Source organism: Solenopsis invicta, chromosome 10, assembly GCF_016802725.1.
Source record: "Solenopsis invicta isolate M01_SB chromosome 10, UNIL_Sinv_3.0, whole genome shotgun sequence".
In the NCBI taxonomy this organism is placed as follows: Eukaryota; Metazoa; Arthropoda; class Insecta; order Hymenoptera; family Formicidae; genus Solenopsis; species Solenopsis invicta.
In genome coordinates this window covers 10,831,738-10,856,959 of record NC_052673.1, presented here as the reverse complement: position 1 = coordinate 10,856,959, position 25,222 = coordinate 10,831,738, and the positions used below count along the sequence as shown (strand labels likewise).

The window sequence follows — 25,222 nt, the reverse complement described above, 5'->3', positions numbered from 1 at the left end:
AAATTTATACCAATAAGATGTAAGATAAATGTATCGTACATAAGAAATAACATAACTTATTATTTATTTACAATGTTCACTAAGAAAATTGGTTCTAAAATTCTAAAGCTCTGCGTGCGATGGAGAAATGTGAAATAGAAATTACAGAATTTTAGAATCAGTTTCTTTAATGAACATTAAACGTAATAATACGATATAAAAGAAAATAATAAGATATAAAAGACATAAATGTGTCGTACGCAACATAACTTTATTATTTATCTACACTATCTATAGTATTTATTGAGGAAATTGATTTTAAAATTTTTATTCCTATTCTTATCTATACACTATTTTATCCTAAGGACATCTTAACGAACGGACATCCTTTGAACGTTTTATGGACGTCCGTTTGTGTAAGAGGTTTGTGTTGTGTGGGTAATATCTAATATTTCGCCATTATGCGTAGAATCAAATTCCTGTCCTTAATATCCAATAGTGTTTTTTACTGCAGTGGGTTTTGAGTACAATTCGAGTCAGGTTACTCTTTGTTGCACCTTTCTTTCTAATGAACGTAATCTTCTGAAACTTATTACCTGGAGGTTTTTGGGATCGCTGAATATAAATCCGATGTGAAAAATACAAAGTTCAAAACGGCGCAATATGACGGATGGAGTTTTTAAAATCAACCGAATTTGCTTGCAACTTGTTATTCGGGCGTTTTGGAGGATGCTGATTACGAATCCGATGGCAAAAATACAAAATTTAAAATAGCGAATTTATAAACATGACGGACGGAATTTTTAAGCAAATCCGGGCAATTTTGAAAATTACGTTTGTCGTATTAATCTGTCATTTTGAATTTTGTATTTTTGACATCGGATTCATAATTAGAGACTTTGAAAAAGCCTATATAACAAGTTTCAAGCGAATTCGGTCGATTTTGATAATTTTATCTGCCATTTTGAATATTAAATTTTTGACTTTAGAGTCATATAATCAGTGATCTCCATAATCCCCAAATAATGATTAAGTATAAGTTATTAACCAAAAGACAGGTGATTCCCAAGTGCGGTGGGTAGGGAAAGTATGTGCTCATTTGCCGACTTTATTAATTTTTTTCTCTGTAATTATTGCGAATTTTGAAAAATGGTAAAGGACTTTTCTTCTCAGTTTCACTTGCTCTATCAACCCATGAGGCAGATTTTCTGGATTACTCTGTATAGTACTGGACGGAGTACGAGACCAAAACTTTTTGTGCAGACGTAGAAAGAAAAGGAACGATGAGTAAGAAGTAGCGACTACATTGAATAAAGCGGGAAGCACACACTTTTGCATAGCTGCATAATCATATGCATAAGAAAATTGTTTGGTCCATTTCCTTATGCATATGTTAATTGACCAATCAATTTTTTTATGTATATGGTTATGCATGCAAGAATGTGTACACCCTGTATAGGCAGTTAGCCCCTTTTTTAGCTCTTGAAAATGAACTCGGTGTTTGGTTTAATCGATAGAATTTTTCACGCTGATTCTGAATATATAAATTTCTAGTTGATGCCATGCACCGTTCTGGAGAAAATGTGCATCAAAGTTTCAATTCCGTATCTGAACTTGTTGGGTCCATTTTCTCTAGAACGGCAAATCGCATCAACTAGAGACCTACATATTCGGAATCAGCGTGAAAAACTCTATCAATTCATCCAAACACGAAGTTCACTTTCGAGAGCGAAAATAAGAGGGCAAACTAGAGGACCTATAGAAATTTGGCATGCTAAGGAAAATGGGCTCCAAAAAATTGAGATTTTGTGAGATAGCGCCTCTATTATAGTAGCGTTTTCGAATACGTATTCAGAAACTTTGTTTTGACAAAACAAATAGAAAAACAATCGACAATCGATTGCTCTGCGGGCGATTACATTGAAAACAATCGATTTTCTGACCACTCTTTGGTGCACATTTTTTTCTGTAACGGTGTCTGGCATCAATTAGAGACTTATATATTCGGAATCAGCGTGAAAAACTCTATCGATTAAATCAAATACCGAGTTCATTTTCGAGGGCTAAAAAAAGGGGGTTAGCCTTAGTCTCGTTCTTTGATCAATAGGGCAATGATAGAAAGAGAGACGAAATTCTATATTGTTCTATCCTTTTCTTTTTAGGTCTCGGCATATAAAAGTTCAAAGCAATGTCGCTGAACACTCAGTCCAATACTATATGTCAATGGAGTAAACTTCTATTCGATTGATCATGCTGCTTTCGAAAAAAATTTGTAACGTCGAGATAGTACGCGCATGTATTTTATTTCGTGTTGACACACACACACACGCGCGCGCGCGCGCACACACACACACACACACACACACACACACACACACATTTCTGTAAGTATACAAAAATATACGCTTTATTTAGATCTGCCAAGCTGAACTTCTTGTTTGGTTCATCTTTTTTTTTTCTTTTTCAGTTCGAGAGAAAAAGAGAAAGGCTGAACTTTGCAAGAAGTTCAGTTAAGTTATTCTAATAAGAAATAAAATTGTGCTTTATTAGAAATTTATTGAGAAATAATGACAAAAATCAGAATTTTTGTTTTACAAGTATTTTAAGTTTTCCACTAGAGCACATTTCTACTTCTTATTAGAATATGCATTGTATTAAAACTGATAAAAACAGTGAGAACGGATTATGAGTCTTCCTGATAAAAAAATATGATAAGAAACGATTAAAATCGATAGAAAATTAATGTGAATATATCGTTCTTTAAAAGATCTCTATCGATTATCACGAAAGCGTAATAATAAAAATCGTAGTATTCTTAATCGATTTTAATCTCATCTGTTTTCTGTATGGATAAAACAGTAGATATTATATTGATTTTAATCCCATTCTATCTGTCTAAACTGTATTTAATTTGGAATTAACACATTGATACTTAATAAGTAACACATTTAATCGCTATTTAAACAAATTTATTTATTCAAATTTATTTATTATTTTTTAAAAATTTACATACAATTAATCGAAGAATTTTATTCTACTCTCTACATTTCTAGTTATTTTTTCTTTTTTTTTCTTTGCTTCCTTATACGCAATTTATATTTGCTTGTATTTTGTATCTCAAATCTTTAGTTTTGTTACATGTATATTTAATACAACCTGTATTTTTTTCTCGTGTTGCGCAGTTCAAAAGCGTTTAAAATTTTATACCGTGTGTCACTAAAGATGAAAAGCTAAATATCCAGCTTGACACAGACATTTTAAATATATATGTATGTAAATATATATGTATGTATTCAAATTATATGACATATACATGAAGTTATGTTATACCTTGTGATATTCTAGAATTTAATTTTTATTTTTACTTTTTATATTGCTACATATTTATGATACGTATTTATGACGTAATCTTATAATTTTATTACGAAAATATATACAATATTTTAAGGAGAATCTGATTTCTACATTATATATATATATATATATATATATATATATATAGACAACAGAGTGGATGAGGCACTTGTCTTTTTATTGGTGATTCTATCTGATACTTTTTTTAAATGGGAGAATCTATTTTAGTACGAAGCTATCGTTGGCTGATCGTATATGCAGAGTACCTGATAGATTTCCATACGAACTACTATTTCATTAATTATGATAATGGAAAAAATATTCTTTAAACATGAGTTTGCAAATGCATTTTTTTCGAGTTTTAGCATCGAAAGTTACCATTAGCAGAAACGTTACAATACCCGAATAAATTTTCAAATGCAAATATTAGTTGACTCTGCTATAGTAAAGTATAAACGATTAGATATTAAACAGTTTTATGATAACAAATAACAAGAAATGGAAATATTAATGCTTCTAGTGTTATGTTTTCGGTATTAAGAGCGCACTAAATTACTATTAGTATTGTTATTTGGTATCTATTTTGTATCTCTTTGTTTATATTTTACGATGTGTGTGGATATTGTAATTATTTGGATATTGTAATTTTTTATTATTAACTGCGGTTCTTTAAAAGAATGCAATAGCAAAACCTTGCTCATATATTTTTTATTATTGCAATAAACAGAATACATTTCTAAGATTTGTTTAGCTGAGCACTTTGTACATTTGATTGTGTGTGGAAAATTGAAAATATTGAACGACAAAATTGAATATATATGACGTAATCCAAAAACTGGTTTTTAAAGCCGTTATTCATTAATATGCATGAAAATTTATCAAATGTCTTACTGTGAAAAGTGTGTTAACATATGATGTTTGTTGATTTGCTGCATCGGTTGTTTCAGATGCAAATTGCACATTGCCAGATTTCCACGTGCAAGAAAGTTTAAAGCGTATTCTTCACTCTGCGTTTCTTTACTACATGATTTTTTTAAAAATACACTGAACGTATTAAGTGAGAATTTTTTATTACGACAGATTTTATTTGTCAGATTACACTTCTGACATAAACAACCAAAGAAAGTATTTATTAAGAATATTGCATAATGTAATAGTTATAAGTTTTCTCTCGCTTATAAATTTCCATACATCATTTATTTAAATGTGATATTTATATGACGAGAAGTGCAAAAATTTTATTCTGACAATTTTTCAAACTGCATCAGCTACGATACAACTGCATATCTCATGCATTATATGTAACATATATATATCTCTCTCAGGTTTTATATTGAATTTTAAGCAATATGTTACGCAATAATTATATCTATTTTATTTTCAGAAAAATACGTTTATACTAATTTATAACTTAAAAAAAGACATACGCTGCAAAATTGATCAGCGTTAAGACACCATCATGTTTTTTGATATTACAATCAATGAATTATATATTTGATATAATTTAAACGATTTATTTAATATTTATGTTATATTTGTCTATCTTAATTGTATAAAGAATTCGAATAGTTGGAAAGTACTAGAATAAGTTAAACAAAGATGATGAAATGTATATGCTTGTAGCTGCGATGAATAAGCTATATAAGTTTCTTTTAAATACAAGATAATTTTACCTAGAACAGACTACGGCTTTTACAGTGAATTAGCAAGCTGCTTGCTAGTCTGTTAGAAGATTTTCAAAATGCAAAATTGGAACCAATGGCAGTTGTCAGCTGGTGTTACGACCCCAATGCCGCAGCCACCAATTGGCTACGCACCAGCAACAAGCGCGGATCCTATGACCTTGATGCAAAGCTATATGCAATATTATAATCAACCAGTAAGTATGATTTTAAACAAGAACAGTTTTTATTGTATAAAGCGTTGCACAGTAACTTTACGACCTAGTTATTAATGAGTTAATGTATTATATGATATACACATTAGTAAAATATTAAATATAATACATACAATATTATAGAAAAAATATCTATACAGGATGGAACATTTAAAGCGTTACATTATTCCTAAAACTAAGCTTCAAGCAACTATGTATTTTCTTTATACCAATTGATTTATCTCATTATTTTATATATGAAAGTATTAAAGTACAGTTGCAAAAAATGAATAGTTTACAAGATATTTTATATTTCGTCGACATATGTATGTCAAAATGAAGTATAAAATATTTCTATTGATTTAAGTATAAGCTATTGATTTAATAATTCTACCTTAACACTTTTATATGCAGAATAACTAAATAAAGAATCACGTATAAAAATCTTGATTTTATTTAAATAAATAGCGATTGTACGATCTTGAAAATTTAATTTTCTAAAAGTTAATTTTATCATTATTTTTTTTTTAGATTATCAAACTTGATCTGAAACGTTTTTTTGTTATAACACATAATTTCAGGGATAGTAACTTGTAACACTTTAAACTCTGTATATATTATAATGTTTATGTATTATAATTTATTAACAACTTACAATTAGACATTTATACACAAGGTTTATTTTATTATATGTCAACAATAAATTTGTTATCTTTGTTTTAATATTAATAATTTAAGTGCCTTTAGAAGAAATTGAGAAAAACTTTTAGATGAGGAGAATAAGCAATGATGGCTAGTTTGATTGAATAAAATTAATACTAAGTATTTAATAAATTAATTATATATAAAAATAATAAACATCTCTTAATATTAGTATATTGTTAATATTTATTGTACAAATATGTGTTTTTTTATTAGGCGCCTACTGGGTATACACCGGAGCAATGGGCAGTTGTACAACAGCAAGGCTGGACTCAATGGCAACAATGGCAACAGCAATATCAACAATGGCATACACAATATGGTGATAAGGTATAATATAAAAATTAAAAGTATATCAAGGTATAATTTACTTACATAAATATAATTATATAATGTAATTAATCAAATTTTTGAAAGAGAAATTTAACAATTTTATTATTATTAACACATTAGTAGTTTATTTTATTTTGTACAAAATAATTATATGATTATATTATCACTGAAATGTATATACCATAACAAGTAATAATTCTTTTTAAGAACATAGTTTTTAAACTTATTTTGAATTCTTATTGAATAATGTAAAGAATTATTATTTTATTAAAAATTTATAATTAAAAAAATATTAGGATTATTTGTATTGTAAAAAATATTGTTTATCTTTATATATAATTTTAATTTTCAAAGATTAAATTATTTTAATCAATATATTAATAGAATATAAATATAATATAAACGAAAATAATGTGTTCTACAAAACATTTTAAAAGTCTTCTATTTTTAAATGTAAAATTATAAAACAACAAAGAGAAACATATCACTTTAATTATCTATTTATTAAATCTAATTCTTTTTTTAAATTACTTTTTTAATGATTTCAGTAATGTAAAAATTTTTAAATTAATGTATAAAGAAAATATTTGATAGTCATAGAAACATTAATAGTTTTAACTTATTAATGTTTATTAATGGGGAATTCTTTTCAGTATCAGGAAATGAAGCATTTATCAGCTCAAGATATGAACTTGACGGGTCAGATGCAAACACCATCAAATGCGCAATTACCGCCTCTTCCCAAAGAAGAAACGCGGCCTCCCTTACCCCCCACTACATATCAGTTTAACGTACCACCCCCTCATCAAAACAATCTGCCATTATTTCCCACAAAGGAATCTGCTAATAAGACAGTGTCGCAAGCGAACGTGACAAATTATCCTGCGAATCCACCATTACCTACTACGAGCCAACCACCCTTACCACCCGAAATCGGCGAGAATAGGGAGAATGTCACAGCTGAAAAGTCTAGTAGTAATGTAACTAGTGATTCCAATAGTGCTAAAAAATTGAACTTTGAAGATGACGATTTGACCGAAGCTGAGAAAACATTTGATGCACAGTTCAAACAGTGGGAAGAACAGTTTAATGCCTGGAAGCAGCAAAATGCAAATCATCCAGATAAGGTAAGTATCATTATTAATATATATAGTTTATTATGAAATATTAAATGGATATTATTAAAAAATTATTTATTAACATTGGGAGACACATTTTCGTTATTTGTTGAAAAAGTAAAGATACTAAACGACTTTTATTTTATTTTAACTGTCTATCACAAATGATTTCTGATATATAATTAACCCTCTGTGATACAATCTTTTTCACTGCTTTCCTGATTCAACCAAGTCATTGGAGTTTACGTTTTTTAGGATTTTTTAGCCCTAAAAAGTCTAAAAAATATTCTCGTATACTTAACATTCAAAAATTTGATTTTAATGATATGATCAAAAACGTTTTTCACTCTTTTTATTTATTCGAATTTGAGGTAGACTCGGTAAAATTTGTTGTTGCGTTGAAAAATTTATGACTTTTTCTACGTGCATAAAAAATTTTTTTTCAGCTTCAAATAGTTGAAGATTATTAGCTACGAGAAACAAATAGTGTTCTGCTTTAAAAAAATATAATTATTTGATAACATGGAAACTAGTAATTTTGATTTATAGAAAATAAGAAAAAAGTAATATAAAATTGAAAAAAGATTTTTGTAAATAGTGTTCTATTATAAAACAGCTTACTTAAAAGGTTTTTTTCACATTTTATCTTATTGCTTACGGCAAAAGATCAGAAGTTTCGGTTAAATCTTAAATCGTCATGTTTCTTGTCGTTTTGCTCATCTTCGATCTTCTCATCGTCATTTTTATTGCCTAAAACCTCACTGCAAAAAAATTTTGTGATCGCTTGCGTAAAGAAGACAGAATTTCTTCTGCAGAGCATTTTTGAGATTTATTTGAAATGTAGATATGTTCTGAATTCTTGTATTTTGTTATAATAAACATAATGTTTATTTACATTTTACGAAATAAAGATTAAAAAACATGATTTACTTACACAAAACAACTTTGCTAATCTAACCGGGTCACTGATAGCACATGCTCTACTTTTATTTGTTTATTCTTCAAATCCTGATTGCATCACGAAGGGTTAAATTAAAAAATCGATATTTTTTAATATTACTATGCTTTCAATTCTATTAAAAAGATTCCTTTTGAAATGCAATTATTAATTGAAATAAAATTATTAGATATTCTCATTTTTATGATAGATATCAATTTTAAAACAATTGAAAGCATGTAAGACTAATGTAAGTAATTAAAATTGTATTTTTGTATAGAAATTTAATTGGTATCTTCGTATTTCAGACTCAGTATAAACAATACGAAGCAAAATGGACAACATGGCGTGAGAAGCTGTTGGAACGACGCGAGCAGATGCGCAAAAAACGCGAACAACAGAGACAGGCTGCTGCAAAAGCAGAAGCCGAAAAAAACAAGAATATACCTGGAGACGATAAAATACTCAACATCTTATCAAATACCGAAAATCAGCGATTGATCAATAATCTGTTGGGTATTGGGAAAACCTTGGGTCTTACAGGAAAGCAAAATATTTCTGCATCCATACTGCCGCCGCCGCCGCCTCCACCATTGCCGGCAACTACAAACTCTAGCATTCAACCAACACAGGGAATGCAGCAAACTCCGACGCAAGTAAACATGATTAGACCTGCGGTGCCAAATTGGTCCGATCAACAACAATGGGGAAATCAGCCATACAATCCTAGAATTGAAGCACCGGGATACGGTCCCGGAATGGCACCGACAGTGCCTCCGATGCTTTCAACACCTGATGTTGGGCCGCCACCCCAAATGGTCCCGTCAAATTTTTCACAACCACAACTGAATTTACCAAATTTTTCGCAACCTCCACCAAATTTTCCACCAAATAATCGCATGCAATTGCAAAATGTGAATGCGCCGGTTCCTGCGAACATGAAAGATTGTCCTCCGTTTGGTCCAACTGACTCTTCCAATACAGATGTACGTTTTATGCCAAACGAACGACCACCTCACAATTTTGACGGACCACCACCAAACTTCAGAAAAGGCGATCAGGAATGTTTTGGACGAGATAATACGAATTCAAATTTGCCTGAACAAGATCAGTTTAGACCTCCTGCTGATACCTTTAATAAGATTGACGCGCAACATTTCAGAAAAGGCGATAAAAATTTCAGTGATTTTGGGAATAATCAGTTAAATTCTCAAAATAATTTTAATCAGGGTAATGACCGGTTTGGGCCATCAAATGATCGTTTGGGACCAGGGAATAATCGCTTCAATAAGGAAAATCGATTTGGATCGATTGGAGGTGATCGATTCGGATCAAACAACGATCGTATTGGTCCAGGGTCTGATCGGTTTAATAATGAATGGTTTGGACAGGAGGGCGATCGCTTTAGACCTGGAAATGATCGGCCTGGGATGGACAAAGATCGCAGTGGACTTGGAAACGATCGATTTCCAAACAATGAACGATTTGGATCAGATCGATTTGCGCCAGGTGGTGATCAATTTGTACCTGGAACTGATCGTTTTGATCCTAAAGATCGTTTCTTCTCTGGTAATGATCGATTTGGGCCCAATAACGAAAACTTTCGCCAAAACGATCGATTTGGTAGAGGTAATCCGAATTATTTCGAACCAAAAGATTCAGCTGACAACAGACGGGACAGTTTTGGTACTAATGCTCGGGGTTTTAATAGAAATCCATCGTTCAGTCCGCCGAAAGAGCTACCACCAGAATTGAAGAAACTTATGGAAAAGCGAAAGGCGGCGGGAGACGTATTTAGACCTAGTTTTGTCGATTCTGACAAGTCTACTAGTATCGGTTCTCTTAGCGAGAGTTTTAAAAAAATCACCGGTGACTCACCTTTTAGAAGCTCCTTTGATTTTCAAAAGAATTCACCAAATCGTAGTGCAGCGGGGAATAGCGGACCATCAAGTTTTCCATTACATTCGTCTTCCGATTCAGGACAAATTTCCACTTCACCATTTGGGCCACGAGGTCCTCTTTTTAACCGCGATGAACTTCCCTTTAGAGGACATCTAGACAACTTTGCTAAACATAATCCCACGGATTACAATGAACGAGGAAAGAATATGGAAATAAGACCACATCCCAATCAATCCGAACCAATAAATATTCAATCTCAAGATGTTGTTAAACAACCTGAAAATATTGAAACTGCTGATTCCCATTTATCTTTGCAAACTGATAATATTGCAGATACAAAAGATACAGAAGTGATACAGGAAGCGAATGAGGCTAATAGTTCTATTGAACAAAATAATACTGTTGTTTTTGTTAGTTCGAAAAATGATAATGGAGAAGAGAATAAAGTTACTGATAATGATAATTCTCTGCAACAAGATGACCAGAAACATGATGATAATCAAATCCAAAGTAACATCGTTGAAAAAACTGATGAATCTAATAATAATGATAACGATATTAAACAACCTGAAAGTTTGCCTTTTATGGGTGAAAATGATGTACCTCCAGAAGATTTGAACATGGAACCACCACCAGAACTGCCCAATTTGTGTCCTATCTCAGATTCTAGTCAAAATATACAGTTGAATAAAAATTTTGATAAACAGGGACCAACAGATAACCAATTTGGTATGCGTTGTAATAGTAGCTTTGGTCCCAGGGGAATGGAATTTAAACCTGGTGCACCTTTTGGCCCTCGAGGACCAATGTTTGGTCCTAGAGGTCCTCATAGATTTCCTCCGCCAAGTCTATTCTCGCAAAGTTCTATGAATGTACAATTAGGTCCACGAGGTCCAAAAGATGGCCAATTTGGGCTTAACGTACCTAGTGAAAGTCGATTCAGTCCGAGAAGATCCAATGAAGAGCAATGTGGTGATCGAGATGAGTTATCTGAACTTCCAAACAGTGAGAAATTTGACCCACGTGGCCCTACAGATAAATCATTTGGTCAATTTGGTCCTCGAATGCCGATAAATGCAAGATTCGGTCTGAGAGGACCTATTCGACAGTTTGGACCAAGAGGACCAACTGATTTACCATTTTCCCTGCGAAATTTGGGTCCATTTGGACCCAGAGGTCATAGTATGCAATTTGGCCCACGAGGACCCAATGATGGATTATATGGTCCTAGAGGTATTAATGATCGTTTAGAACAATCTCGAACAATCTCTGAAAGACCATTCGGCCCACGAGGACCTAACGATGGATCATATGGCCCTAGAGGGCCCAGTGATTCGCTTTTTGGTAAACGTCTTTCCGACTCGTCGTTCGCTATGGGGCCCAAGTTTGGTAAGGCTAATGAAGCACCGTTTGATAAGAGACCTCCTTTCGAAAGCAGTGGATCTTTTGGCTTTTCTGACGAAAGAACTCTTGGTTCTCGAAAATCCAATGAAAGTCTGACTGGTTCCTGTGGTCTTAATGAATCTATCCCACTTGGTTCTCGCGATCCAAATGATGGTCCGCTTCAACATAATTCGAAGAATTTCAATGAGAATCGATTTGATTCTCGAGATTCTAACAATGGATCTTTTGGATCGTCGGACTTCAAAGCAAAAGGACCAATAAATGATTCGGTTAATGCGAATTTTCCACCTCAAACCGATCCTTCGCTTAATCGCGGGGATTACATGCGTAGAAATCCTATTGGACAAGAACCGTTTGAAGATCATATTCTTCCCAAGAGAGCCAGATATGAAAATCCAAAACCTGGTGATGAATTCAATACAAATTGTCCGGATAAAAATCTTGATGTAGACATGCGGAAAGAGAACACCAGTGAATGCGTTAGACGCATGCCTGATCTTAATACAAAGGAATCGGAGACTGCACCTCGTCCGGGATGCGGACCCAACGATAATTGGAAGTTCGCTAGTGGTCAGATACCCGTTGCAGAGAAACATAACGTTGACAGAAATGTTCCAAATATATTCGATGAGAGATCGAAGTCAGAAAGAGCTATGCTCGAACCAAAGGGCGCGCCGCGATATGGTGAATCTGCCTCTAACTTATTCATGAAACAAGCAAAGGGTGAGCAAGAATTTCGCGTGCAGAGGCAGTTTAATTATAATCACGGTGAAGGTGATAAGAAATTCGTTGAATCGCATAACTACATACCGTCGAAGGTGATTGATTATGGGCACGTGACTCGTCCTCCGATTATGGATCAACACACGTCATCAGTCCAATGCTTTGATTATGGTCACGGGAATTTAAAACCGACAGTGAATCGTGAACAGCAGCAGCAGCATCAGTCGAAGAAAGATTTTAAAAATTGGGTGGAGAACGAACAAAATCTGAAGGAATATACTGAGAAGATGAGCAATTATGAGAAAAAGAAGGGACATGCTGGAAAAATGAGAAACTACACAACGAATTACGACGCGTGCAGATCGATGGATTATAATAAACGAAAGGAACATGACTGGCAATCAAATGATAAGACAGCCGATGGAGAGAAGAAAGAGAACGATGATCGTAAAGAGAGAGAACATAATTCTGATTCAGAATCCCGAGTTTTTGAACGAAATATTGATAATGACCAGAGTGATCGGTATCAAAATGATAAAAATATTCACAAAGGTAATTTAACATGAATTTTTATTTCAGAAACAATTTTTGTTTCAAATAACAATAGAATCCCAGATAACCTGATGTTTTAAAAAAATTATAAAAGATTTTTATTATTTCTATTTCATTAATTAATTCATGATAGTTATATGTATATAAAAGTTAATTATTAACTAATATTAATTTAATCATTTGACAATACTGGAATAATTTTATTCTTAATATTGTTTATTATACTTAATATTATACTTAATATTGATTTTACAGTCTTCTTTTCTTTCATGATAAACACGTGTTGACTGTAATATACAGCTTTAATTTTTCTCATTAAATTGTAAACGTGAAAAAGAATCTAAATAGCGAATTGATAAATTCATACATTTTAATTTTCTTTGATTTAATTTTGTGTCTCAACAATTTTAAACTGTGATAAATTTACTTATCTCTTTATGTTTAAATCTTTTCGTGTATTTTTTAGTTATAAAAATGGAAGAACTATTGAAGATTTATTGCAATATATAATGTGTTTTTAAAATATTGAACCAAAATTTATTTAGTTTATTTTGTTAATTATAATTGATAAAAAAACATTATTTACAACTATAATAAAGATATACAATACGCTTGTAGAAAGTTTGAAACATTGATTTAATTGCACTGTGTCGTATTGTCTGTAAATCATAAATATCATTGAAGTATTTAGTCAAATAACTTATACTGAGTATATTTTTTGTATGTTTTATTGTACCTATTATTTTTCAGATATAGAAATTATTCAAGATATACGTGATAATTCCCATAGAGAAATGAATAAAGACAATGACAATGATAGGTATTGTAAAATATTTTATTTTACTTTTTGTAATGTAAAAATAGTTAATGATGTTATATATATAATGATGTTATATAAAACGAAGTTTGTGGGATATATATTCTGAATATATATGGCATTTTCTTTAGATTGAAAGGAAATGTTAACTGGCAGGAGAATTCAAATAAAAACATCGTAGATACAAAACTACAAGAGACAAGGTATGTTAACATCATTTTTTGAGTCTGCAGAATTTTTAGTCTACATTTAACAAATACTTTGAGAAAAAAGGACATTAACTTGAAGCATATCAAACAGAGAATTTAATTCTTAAAAATGTAATAAAAATAGCAAAAATATAATAATTCCAGTAAATATACAGGGTGTACCATCTCAATCTGGTTGATGGAAGTATTGAATAACTTGGAGAATTTTCAACAGATTTTACAAAGTTGTATTTTTTTATTAAATTTAATTCATTACAATTTATTTTAATTAGTTTCCAGAAACAACATCGATCAAATGTCCGTCTTTATTACTGAAACAAAAACGAGCTCTTTTTTTGGCATTTTCCATCACATTTACCAGCGTCTCAGGCGATATCGCTGCGATTTTGGCTCGAATGTTGTTTTTAAGCTTATCTATAGTCTTTACTCTTCAAGAATCTCCACAAGAAGAAGTCCGGTGCAGTTAAATCCGGCGATCTTGGTGGCCAGTCAATATCACCTTCTTTTGACACCACACGTTCCCAGGACGTGCCGAAAAAAGAGCTCGTTTTTGTTTCAGTAATAAAGGCGGACATTTGATCGATGTTGTTTTTGGAAACTAATTAAAATAAATTGTAATGAATCAAATTTAATAAAAAATACGATTTTGTGAAATCTGTTGAAAATTCTCTAAGTTATTCAATACTTCTATCGATCAGATTGAGATAGCGCACCTTGTATATTTTTATAAGAAGGGATATTTTTGATAAAAAATTTTATGTGCAAAATATATATAAGTATTAATACATATATCAATTATTACGGATGAATTTAGATTACTAATCAAGAATTAATATACAAGGAATATACAAATCTGGTATCGTGCTAGAAAATTTATAAAATATAATAAAGTTTTTAACGTTACTTTTTAAGACATTTTTTTGCTGGAATTTTACCAATAATTCTTGGATTCCAGGTTAATGTCCTAAGTTCAGCTACATTTATCTTTAGATATTCATGACTAGATGCATCATGATTCACAACTGCAACTGGCAGTTTAATATTTACATTTGATATGTATTAAATTAAAAAACAAATTTAACAGATTATTAAGTAAAGAATCAATTAGTAAAAATATAGTTTAGGATTTTATAATATACGATAACTAACGTGTTAGTCAATATTCATTTATTTTTAGCATGATGCATAAATGTCTTTAACTGTGTTACATTTAGATTTGATCGAAATCCTTTCCCTTCCTTAAAAAAGAAAGTCCGCAAATACCTTTCCGAAATATAAAATATTAAGTTACTATAGTTATTATAGTTTCTATTATAGGAAACAAGAGAAAAAATAATAATGTAAAATATATCAACATAATAAAAAAAAGTGACATGTTATAGAAAAAATTTACGGGTATAATAAATATTGCGCATGTGCATTTTGTGCATTTGCTGCAACACAATTTGTATATTTATTGGAGTTTGAAAAAAATATTTATATAATTTTTTTTACACCAGACGAAAATTAATAAATTTTATATAGGACAATGTATATTTGTTATATATTATCTATTATTATATAACAGAAAAATTAGTCCTATCTATATAAAATTTAATTCTATGCCAGAGAAATTATTTACACAGAAAACAAAAATTATTTTCCATAAATCTCAAATTTTAATTTTTTATGGGACCTTTATTATATTTCACCAGTTATTAATGGTGTTATTTTTATTTGTATATTAATATATTTTTATTTATTTGTACATTTACAATTATTTCAAAACTAAAAATTATCAAGGTGTTTTAGTAAATTTTTTCGATTATGTATCGACAATGGCGAAACTTGTTGGCTTTTATTAATAACGTTTTATTATGTAAATATTGCGCATATGCATTTGTGCATTTGCTGCAACATGATTTATGATATGTTCATCGAAGTTTAAGAAAGAGATTTATTATATAATTTTTATTATATTAGAAGATTTATAAATTATTATTTTATGTTCTATGATATTTTATACTATATTGAAATTAATATCCAAACTTGAATAACTGATAATAATTATTTTGTGTAATTTTTTGAAGATATCGGAATATCAATAAAATCTTTATATTTATAATATATTCAACACTGACATAATATATATATATATATATATATATATATATATATATATATATATCAGTTTAAATTGTGTTTATATCTGTGTTATATCAGAATTCAATTAATATATTAATTGCATAGCTATGAAATACTATGTTATAATCAGCAGTTTACAAGTTATTTTTCATAATTTTCACATAGTATCCTTTTTAAATAAATACTATATATAAAATATAGTTTAATGCTTTTCTATGTGTATAAAAGTCTTCTTCTTTGGACAAGGCTACAAGGAATGCTTCTGTAAAAATAAATTTACTTTACACAAATATTTATGCTAAATTTTTGTTACTGTTCTCATAATAATATACGTGATATGCCATTTTATTCTCCATAATTTTTAAAAATTTTATTCCGTACTATAAAGGAGTTATAATTTTAATATCGATCTAATCACCACAAATTTTTATCTTTCCATGAAAATTTTTTTCCATGGAATTTTATTACATATTATTTTTATGTTTAATGAATTGTTTACAGTACTGTTCGATATTGATCGGTACTGATCGATAGAAATCAATTCACAATGTACTTGAAAATTTTTTATCTTTACTCTTTAGAAATAAAGAGAAAATATTGATATCATTTTACTACTTAAAATAGATATCTAATCTCTGACTATAGTTTTTTATAATATATCAATGATACAGGAAGTTTTTATCACACACACATACATATTGCATCTTATTAAGATGTTCATACTATGATATACTATTTTATTACATAACGAATATTTCTTACTTTACTTATTTACTGTAAGATATTCGTAATTTTTACTCACAGTATTGATATACTTACTATAAAATTCTCATATACAAATCGAATTTTTTTCGATTAATGATATTTACACTGAAATTTTATAACTCATATTTAACAATATGATATACAGTATATCATTTTACGTATAGTATCGATCTATTTATGTGGGACAATCTTTTACGTACGATTTACGTTCGATATATTTTTGGATACACATCTTTTAAAACTAATTGTACAATTATGAATATTTTATGAAGAGTTTTGCGATTTTTTGCGAAATATTTCTTTCGAATTGTTATACTTGTATATGCAATTGCGTAATGAGAAAAATGTCTACAATACAAAAATATATTTGCATTTTTTCTTGTTCTGCGCTTATTACAGAGATAATTGTTCTTTTATGCAAGATTGATCAGAGAATAATTTTGTTCTTTTATTTACAAATAACGAAAACAAAAAAGCGATTATTGTTGATCAATCTGCTACAATGTAATTATTTATAAGTGTATGGCCACGTTATTTGATTTTATTAAAACAAATCTTTGTTTACAGCGTTTCTCCTGATACAAAGAAAAATGTTGCGGAATCAACTACAAAGACCATGGAATTGGCAAAAATGCCAAATTATACGATGGTTGATGATCTATTGTGTCCACCGGGTCGCCAGAACAGACCACCAAAAATAGCTATTATTCTTAGAGGACCACCTGGTAGCGGCAAATCTTTTGTAGCTAAACTTATCAAGGTATATTAGTAAATTAAAATTATTACAATTATTAATGATTATTAGCAAATTATTTTTTGTGTATGAAATATAAGTATTAATATATTTTTATTCTGAGAATGATACATATTATATTTTATATATTTTAATTGTAAACAGAGCTGAGTAAATTAATATTTTTGTAAATTTAATTACGTTCAAGACTTATAAAATTAATTTGATTACATTAACAGTTGCATAAACATAAACTTATTTCAGTTAAAAGTTACGTAAAATTTAAATTAACTTATAAGTTACTTTTGAAAAGTATTATTTTTACTAAATTAAAATGTTATAATTTTTAAAAATTAGTTTACTTTAAATAACAAAATTAAAATATAAATTATTAAATAAATTTAATATTTTATTTGTAAATAAAATTTATATAAAATAAAAAAAGATTTATTTTTATAAATAAATAAATAAATATATATATATATATATATATATATATATACATACATAAATTTTTATAACTTACAATTAAGAAAGGAAGTTAATAAATTAAAATATGTATTTAAATAATAGACGTTAAAAATTAATTCATTAAAAATTAACTAAATTAATTAAACATTAATTAGTTAACGTTTTATTATAAAATTAATTAGTTAATATTTTAACTTTATTATTTAACCTTTAATTTTTTAACTTGGTTCAATTACATCATGCATATTTTGTATGAAGATATATTTAATTTATTACAATAGTTATAATATATTTTATTGTGTAGGACAAAGAAGTCGAACAAGGTGGTTCTGCGCCAAGAATATTGAGTTTAGATGATTACTTCCTTGTTGAAAAAGAATTAGAAACTAAGGATGATAATGGAAAGAAAGTCACAGTTAAGGTACAACACTTATACTTGTAACATGAAAAGCTTTGATATCTACTTTTATTTAGAAATAATATAATAAGTATTATCAAATTTGCAGTAATACTTTTTAATATTTAAACGAGTCTTTATTATTAATAATTTTTTATAATTTATGTACTGAAAATTAAAACTGATACAAATGATACTTCTTAATTTTAAAGATTCCAATTTTATAAAAAACACTTATAAATACTTCACTTTCTTTTAGTTTTTATTTTCGATTTTATTGGAAATTGATATTCCATATTTTACACACACATACATATACATACATATTGTCTTTTTTTAACTTTATTTTAAATAAAATTACTAATTTACGTTGAAAAAAAATTTAGAATTTTTTGTTATTGAAAAATTTGTAATCATTAAATGCAATTGTTGGTATTAATCAATAAAGAATTGAAGTATGATTTTAGTGTAAAGTATTTTTTTGAAAAATATTTTTATATATTATTTAAATATATGTGCATATTGTCATAGATATTATGTATAATAGGAAATGGTATACGAATATGAAGAGGCTATGGAGCAGAGTTACGTAACATCTCTCGTTAAAGCTTTTAAGAAAAATATAACAGATGGATTCTTCAATTTTATTATATTAGACTGCATTAATGAAAAGATTTCGGATTATGAAGAGATGTGGAGTTTCGCAAAAACAAAAGGTTTTAAAGTAAGTTATTTATGAAATAATATTAGACATGATTTTCTGAAACTATTGTGAATATCCTGTTTTGAACTTTTCCATTTAGAATAAATTTTTTTATAACAACGATAAATATTGTAAAGTTGCATGCATCAATAAAAACTCCAAAATAAAAGTATATATTCTAGGAAGAATTAATACAAATAATTTTTTGAAAAACGCTGTTAATATTTCAATCTTATTACTATTCGCGGGATATATTACAAATTTAATATTAATTCAGTTTTTGTTAATAATGTATTCTATGTGTAAAGGTATACGTATGCGAGATGGAAATGGATCTGCAGATTTGCTTGAAGAGAAATATTCATAATCGCACCGAGGATGAAGTTAATCGGATTATAGATTATTTCGAACCAACGCCTAGTTATCATCAAAAGTTAGATGTAAATTCGATGTTGCAAGAGCAGGCAATAGAAGAGGTAATTTTATTTATTTTTTTTAGCAAGTAATAAAAGAAGTAATTTTATGTATTTTTCTTAGAAAGAGGAAATGTCTATATATTGCAACAAAGAGATAAAAAGATAGATTTATTATTAGTATTTGAGCCTTTTTCATAAATTGACAATTTATATATTATGTTTTGGCATGATTTATAAATTTTGATACAAATTATCAAAATCGATATGCAATGTGTGCTATGATCTTTCGTCATAGTGCGTACATCATAAATGGTATTTGTAATTGACATTTGTTTATTGAAGGTTGATATGGAGGATAGTGAAGAGACGCAGGAGAGATCTGCCATGCAAACTGAAGATAGTCAAGATAGCCAGGAAGATACTCAGGATACAATTGTAATTAAATGTTCTTAAGGTGGGAAGGTCATGTAAACAGCTAAAATCTAACAGCAAGAGTCAGTAATCGTAAATTGAATCAATCTTTTTGAAACTTTTAATACATTTAATTACTTAATTAAAAATTTGAAAAATTTTATTATATCTTTAAATATTAGAGTTACAAAGACAGTGTGTTCAATCATTCAAGAAAAAGTGTTTTGCGCCGTAGAGTGTAAAGTTTGCTGCTTTTATTTGAAATTAAAATAGAAATTTTAGTCAATGAGTATAAGCTCGGTATAAACTTATTTTAAAATTAAAAAATGCTAAATTGGAAAATTGATATTGGAATAAATTGGAAAATTGACAAAAGAATAATGCATTTTTTAAATCAAATAGTGTTAAAAAACAATTGTTTATTGCAAAAATATTTATGTAAAAGTTTACACTGTGAAGAAGATATTAAAGAACATGTATACGCAAGCAGTATTTCGTAGTTTGAAAATTTTTTGAGTTATATTCCACAATTTTTTGAGTTATATGACACTCGAAAATTGTTATTTTGAGAAAAACGCATTTAAGGTTTTGGATACAGATAACCAATAATTTTTGGATATTTATAGCTGATCTGCTATTGTACGTTCATGAAGTAAACCTTCTGTTTCTTCAAAAAATGTTGTAAGGCCGCATTTTGTTCTCGACAAACGGATCGTGACTTTTTAGTGTTGCTTGAACTTCTGCCTTTGTAACTGTCATATTGATCAGCAAATATTTTACACTATTGGCCAATAACAATATTCATATTGTTTATATATTTGTAAAATGAAGCTGTAGTTTTCATTAAAAAAACTAACAACAAGAAAAGCGGCGATTTTGATTGTTTCAAAGTCGCCATTGAAATATTTAGGGGTTAAATGTTATAATAGTGTTGAATTGAAACCATGTGTACACTATAGAGTATAACGTTTCTATAAGATACACAAAGAAACGTTTTAGTTGTATTCGGAGCCTGAACGGTCAGCGGAGCGGGACGCATTGTACGTTTGACATTTTACTTGCTTGATGATCGGCAATGAAACCATCTGTAGTTGCTCTTCAAATTTTAAAACTCAAGAGACATATTATTGATGAGTTAAAATATTAAATTATGCAAAAAAGAAATTTTGACTTTTTTGACCCGTTACATGACCTTTCCTCCTTAAGAAAAGCTTTTTTTATACATTATTTTGTGATTTTAATTTATGATTTTTTATGTGTATTCTTATTTTTAGGGTGTTAGTAAATGGGAGAAAATGGAGGCCGAAGATAAACTTGGTTAGTTAATTTATATTAATCTATATTGACAGATCAGTATGCGTTTATATTCTGTGCACATTTTTAAAATTTAACGTGAATTATCTGTAGAAACTATACTCTATTTCTCTTTAAATAAAATTAAGGTTAATACGAGTCTGCAACGCAAATGTTGATGAATAACATGAAGTCGATATTCATAGTCGAATCTTATTTTAAGTTTATTTTAAGATGATGGTAACAGATCTATTTTACCAATTAAATACGATATTTTTTATACCAAGTCCTAATTTTTTTGTTGATTACATAGAATTATAAATCTTTTTTCACATTTAAAGTATAGACAATAATACATTGGAAGGCAACAGTTTTATATGAAAAACGAAAAACCATTGAAAAATTATAATTTTGTTATCAACATTGACATTGACTTATGAACACACATATACTTATATTTGCTTTACGTAAGTTTTGCACATATAAAACAAGCATAATTTCAAGTCAAGATAACATGAAAGATAATACACTGTATTCTTAGAAATTAGCTAGGCGCTTTAGCATAAAAAATAACTTTGAAAATTTATGCACATGCATTATCGGTAGTTTGTAGAAATATGTTGATATTTACTACTCTAACAATATTGCACGTACACATTAATCGGTCAATTCGCTCGGTAAAATTAACATCCTCTTAAGAACTTCTTTCTATATGTTTGGAAAATTTGTCATACCATACATGAAATGTTAGAACCTAATCAGAAAGATTGTCGTAACAATCGTAGCAGCCTAAGGTTGGTAAATAATTTTTAATTTTTGATTGATACATAAGAATAAATGTATCTGTAATTAATTATGTTTTTAAAGATTGAAAATTATTTATGACTACTGAATATCGGTTTAAAAGTGAGTTCACGTTTGACCATTGAAGAAAGATTGACTAAAAATGAAAAATATAAAAAATGTATAAGGAATATAAAAGGAATTCAATTGGAAAAAAATTAGAATATAATTGTATTGTTGCAGGGACGTCTGTGCTTGTAGATTTGTATTGACTATTTTATTAATTTTCTATAACTAGTTATTATTTAATTCTTTTTGTAATGCAATAATGAAGATCGACTGGACGGTTTGGCAAAGAGGAAAACCGAAGCAAAACCTCAAACTATGGAAGATTTCCTACAAGTTCCCGATTACTACAACATGGAAGATACTTCTGGCAAAAAACGAGTATGTACTACATAATGTTAAAACTGTGTTTAACCGTCTTAAAATAATCTTAAATAATAGCTTTTTTCCAGTTTAAAGAAAATTTTATCTTGTTGAACATATCAATAAAATTTATTTTTACTGTATTTTTCCCAACGTTTGTACACATTCGTAACAAAATATAAATTAAATTTTTGTTAATATCTATTAAAAAAATTGAAGAAATTGATACAATTTTATTATTTATTTATAAAGATATAAATTTTTGAAGTTAAAGGAATAAGACTCGTGAAATAGGTAATGATATATTTTTTGTTTCTAATATGAGTCTAATATAATTAGAAAAGTATAAGAGGTAGAAGCTTTAAATATTATCTTTTAATAAGCATAGAACTTGAAAGAAAGACTACACGCTTATTTTTTTTTTGCAGGTACGTTGGGCTGATCTAGAAGAGCGTAAAGAGCAGGAAAAAATGCGTGCTGTCGGATTTGTTGTTGGGCATACTAACTGGGATCGAATGATGGATCCTACAAAGGGTGGAAGCGCCTTAACACGCACAAAGTACATATGATTTAAATTTACTTCTAGAGTACATAATCATCATTGATAACGGGGATTCTGCCCGAAATAAAATGTCGGTGCGGTTACGATCAGAGATTATATCTAATTTTCGGTTTCGATCTTGTTACTGATAACGGTGCGGTTATCGTCACCGTTTTGATTTCGGTCTTTTTCGGTTATGGTTACGATTACAGATGTACAATTACTTATTGTAAAATTTAATAACGTATAAAAATGATAATGTATAAAAGTAATACAAGTATAAATATCATATAAAAAATTCCTCTTTATGGTAAACAGTACTTTAATATAAAAATGTTTAAAAATTATTGGAAGTTTCCGGGTATTTCAAAATCTTTTTTTTTGTTTTTGTTTTACTTCAACAATCTCAGAAAGTTGCAGCTAATGGTCGTTTTTTTACTGCTATTAATGATAGTTTTTCTCTATAAAATAACATAATCTTAATCAAATTATCATAATAAAAGCAAAAAAATAAGTAATCCTCCGTAAACACCCTGTAATGTCGCTATTTATTGAAAACCTAGAAGTAAATATCTACGGTCTTAAAAGTTTAATTAAAATTGTTAAATTTTTTCGATGCTCTAAAAGAGCCGGAAAAATTGAAAAATAATTTTAGCTTTAAAAATTTAATTTTAACATTACAAAGATCTTATTGTTTTGTATTCATTTTATGCTCACAAATTAAAGGAAAATTAATCTTTAAAATCAACTGCATATCTATGGAGCATTAAAATTATTTTAAAAAAAGATAGAATAAATAAAAAAAAGATAAAATATAGATATCGTGTATCTTTTTCTCTTATTCTTATCTCCTAGAGAGAGAGGTGTACATAGCACGCGCTTTTTCTCCTTTTTTACCTAGTCTTCAGTATGATCTTTAATAGCATTTTAAAAAATCTGACCGAAAAAACCGGGAAAATATTTTCGGTCAGGTTACGGTTACGGTCGATTAGCCTGCACAATATTTCGGTTTTGGTTTCGGTCGGACTAAAATAACAGTTATCATCCGGTTATTGGTTTCGGTTTCGGTCAGGATCCCTGATAAGGATAAAATTAGATATAGATTTTATTATTTACTTTTTTAGTTTAAGTTATTTTAGGCTTCTATTTTATTTAAATTTAGATTTCGATCTATAATATATATTGATGAAATCTAAATTTATATTTATGTTGCTACACATAACTATTTATGTTACTGTATCATTATTGCCCACAATATTGTCAATTATATTTGTACGAAATATAATAAAAATAATTATGGGCATAATACATGATACATACTAGGGTATAAATATGTATATAATAACAATATTATGTATATAAATATAGCTTTTGTGATTGACAATAGATTACTTATATTTCCCAATATATTACATTTAATAAAAAGTAATAAAAAAGGAAATTAGAAAAAAACTGCTACTTACACTTGTTACTTGTAATAAATTGTGTACTTTTCATTATATTATATTCTCATTGTATTATATGTAATTATTTACATAATGATTATTATATTACAGGTTTTTTACGCTGTCATAGAAAGATCGATAGTTTAATGTGTGCATTAAATGAAGTACATCACTCAACTGATTGGTATAACTTATTGTTTTACGTTTGAAGCACTTCAGTATGTAAAAGAAACTTAGTTGTTATAAATGAGTATAAACTGTTCATAAATTTAATTAGATTTAAAAATTACGAAATTATTATAGATAGTTACAAAAATATTTAATGAAAATATTTTAAATTTAATACATTGAGATAAAATTCCAATTCTTGTACATAATAGGATTTGTATTGTAAAAATAAGACTGTACATACAAGCAAAGTGTGTAAAAGCCAATATATATCTAGAGATACATATTAATTGACATAATAAGATACATATTCACTATTTTAATAATGTTTTTTTTGTTGATTGCTTTTTTAATATTTTGACGATTTCTAGACAATTTTTTAGATCGCAGTCTTACCAATGATGCAAACAAAGGAAAGGAAAATAATTTCAGTTTAAAATAAATTGAAGATTATATATATATATATATATATATATATATATATATATATATATATATATATACTACTGTGTCCAAAAAGTAAGGTGACATTGCATTTATTTCGAAAATTCTTTATTTATTCTTGCAAATCAATTTCGTCCCCTTCAAAGTAATCCCCCCCCTGATATAATACACTTATTCCAACGGATTTTCCAAT

General features: G+C 28.6%; 1 protein-coding gene across 4 annotated transcripts in view; it reads left to right on the top strand.

Annotated features, from left to right (window-relative positions):
* Nucleotides 1–25,222, top strand: part of LOC105205313 — a 37,854-nt gene that overhangs the window by 5,988 nt on the left and 6,644 nt on the right. Inside the window, exons 2-16 of one of the 4 annotated variants that reach the window (XM_026134625.2) lie at nucleotides 5,032–5,212; nucleotides 6,128–6,241; nucleotides 6,898–7,371; nucleotides 8,608–12,880; nucleotides 13,631–13,700; nucleotides 13,829–13,900; nucleotides 17,363–17,555; nucleotides 18,304–18,420; nucleotides 18,944–19,120; nucleotides 19,408–19,575; nucleotides 19,858–19,950; nucleotides 21,201–21,243; nucleotides 22,337–22,449; nucleotides 22,860–22,990; nucleotides 24,529–24,908. In XM_026134625.2, coding sequence (XP_025990410.1) covers nucleotides 5,075–5,212; nucleotides 6,128–6,241; nucleotides 6,898–7,371; nucleotides 8,608–12,880; nucleotides 13,631–13,700; nucleotides 13,829–13,900; nucleotides 17,363–17,555; nucleotides 18,304–18,420; nucleotides 18,944–19,120; nucleotides 19,408–19,575; nucleotides 19,858–19,950; nucleotides 21,201–21,243; nucleotides 22,337–22,449; nucleotides 22,860–22,990; nucleotides 24,529–24,547 — 6,195 coding nt within the window. In that variant the 5' untranslated portion in view covers nucleotides 5,032–5,074 and the 3' untranslated portion in view covers nucleotides 24,548–24,908. Of the gene's footprint in view, nucleotides 1–5,015; nucleotides 5,213–6,127; nucleotides 6,242–6,897; nucleotides 7,372–8,607; nucleotides 12,881–13,630; nucleotides 13,701–13,828; nucleotides 13,901–17,362; nucleotides 17,556–18,303; nucleotides 18,421–18,943; nucleotides 19,121–19,407; nucleotides 19,576–19,857; nucleotides 19,951–21,200; nucleotides 21,244–22,245; nucleotides 22,450–22,859; nucleotides 22,991–24,528; nucleotides 24,909–25,222 lie in introns of those variants that run through there. The other 3 variants (XM_026134624.2, XM_039454609.1, XM_039454610.1) reach the window with 3 other exon arrangements.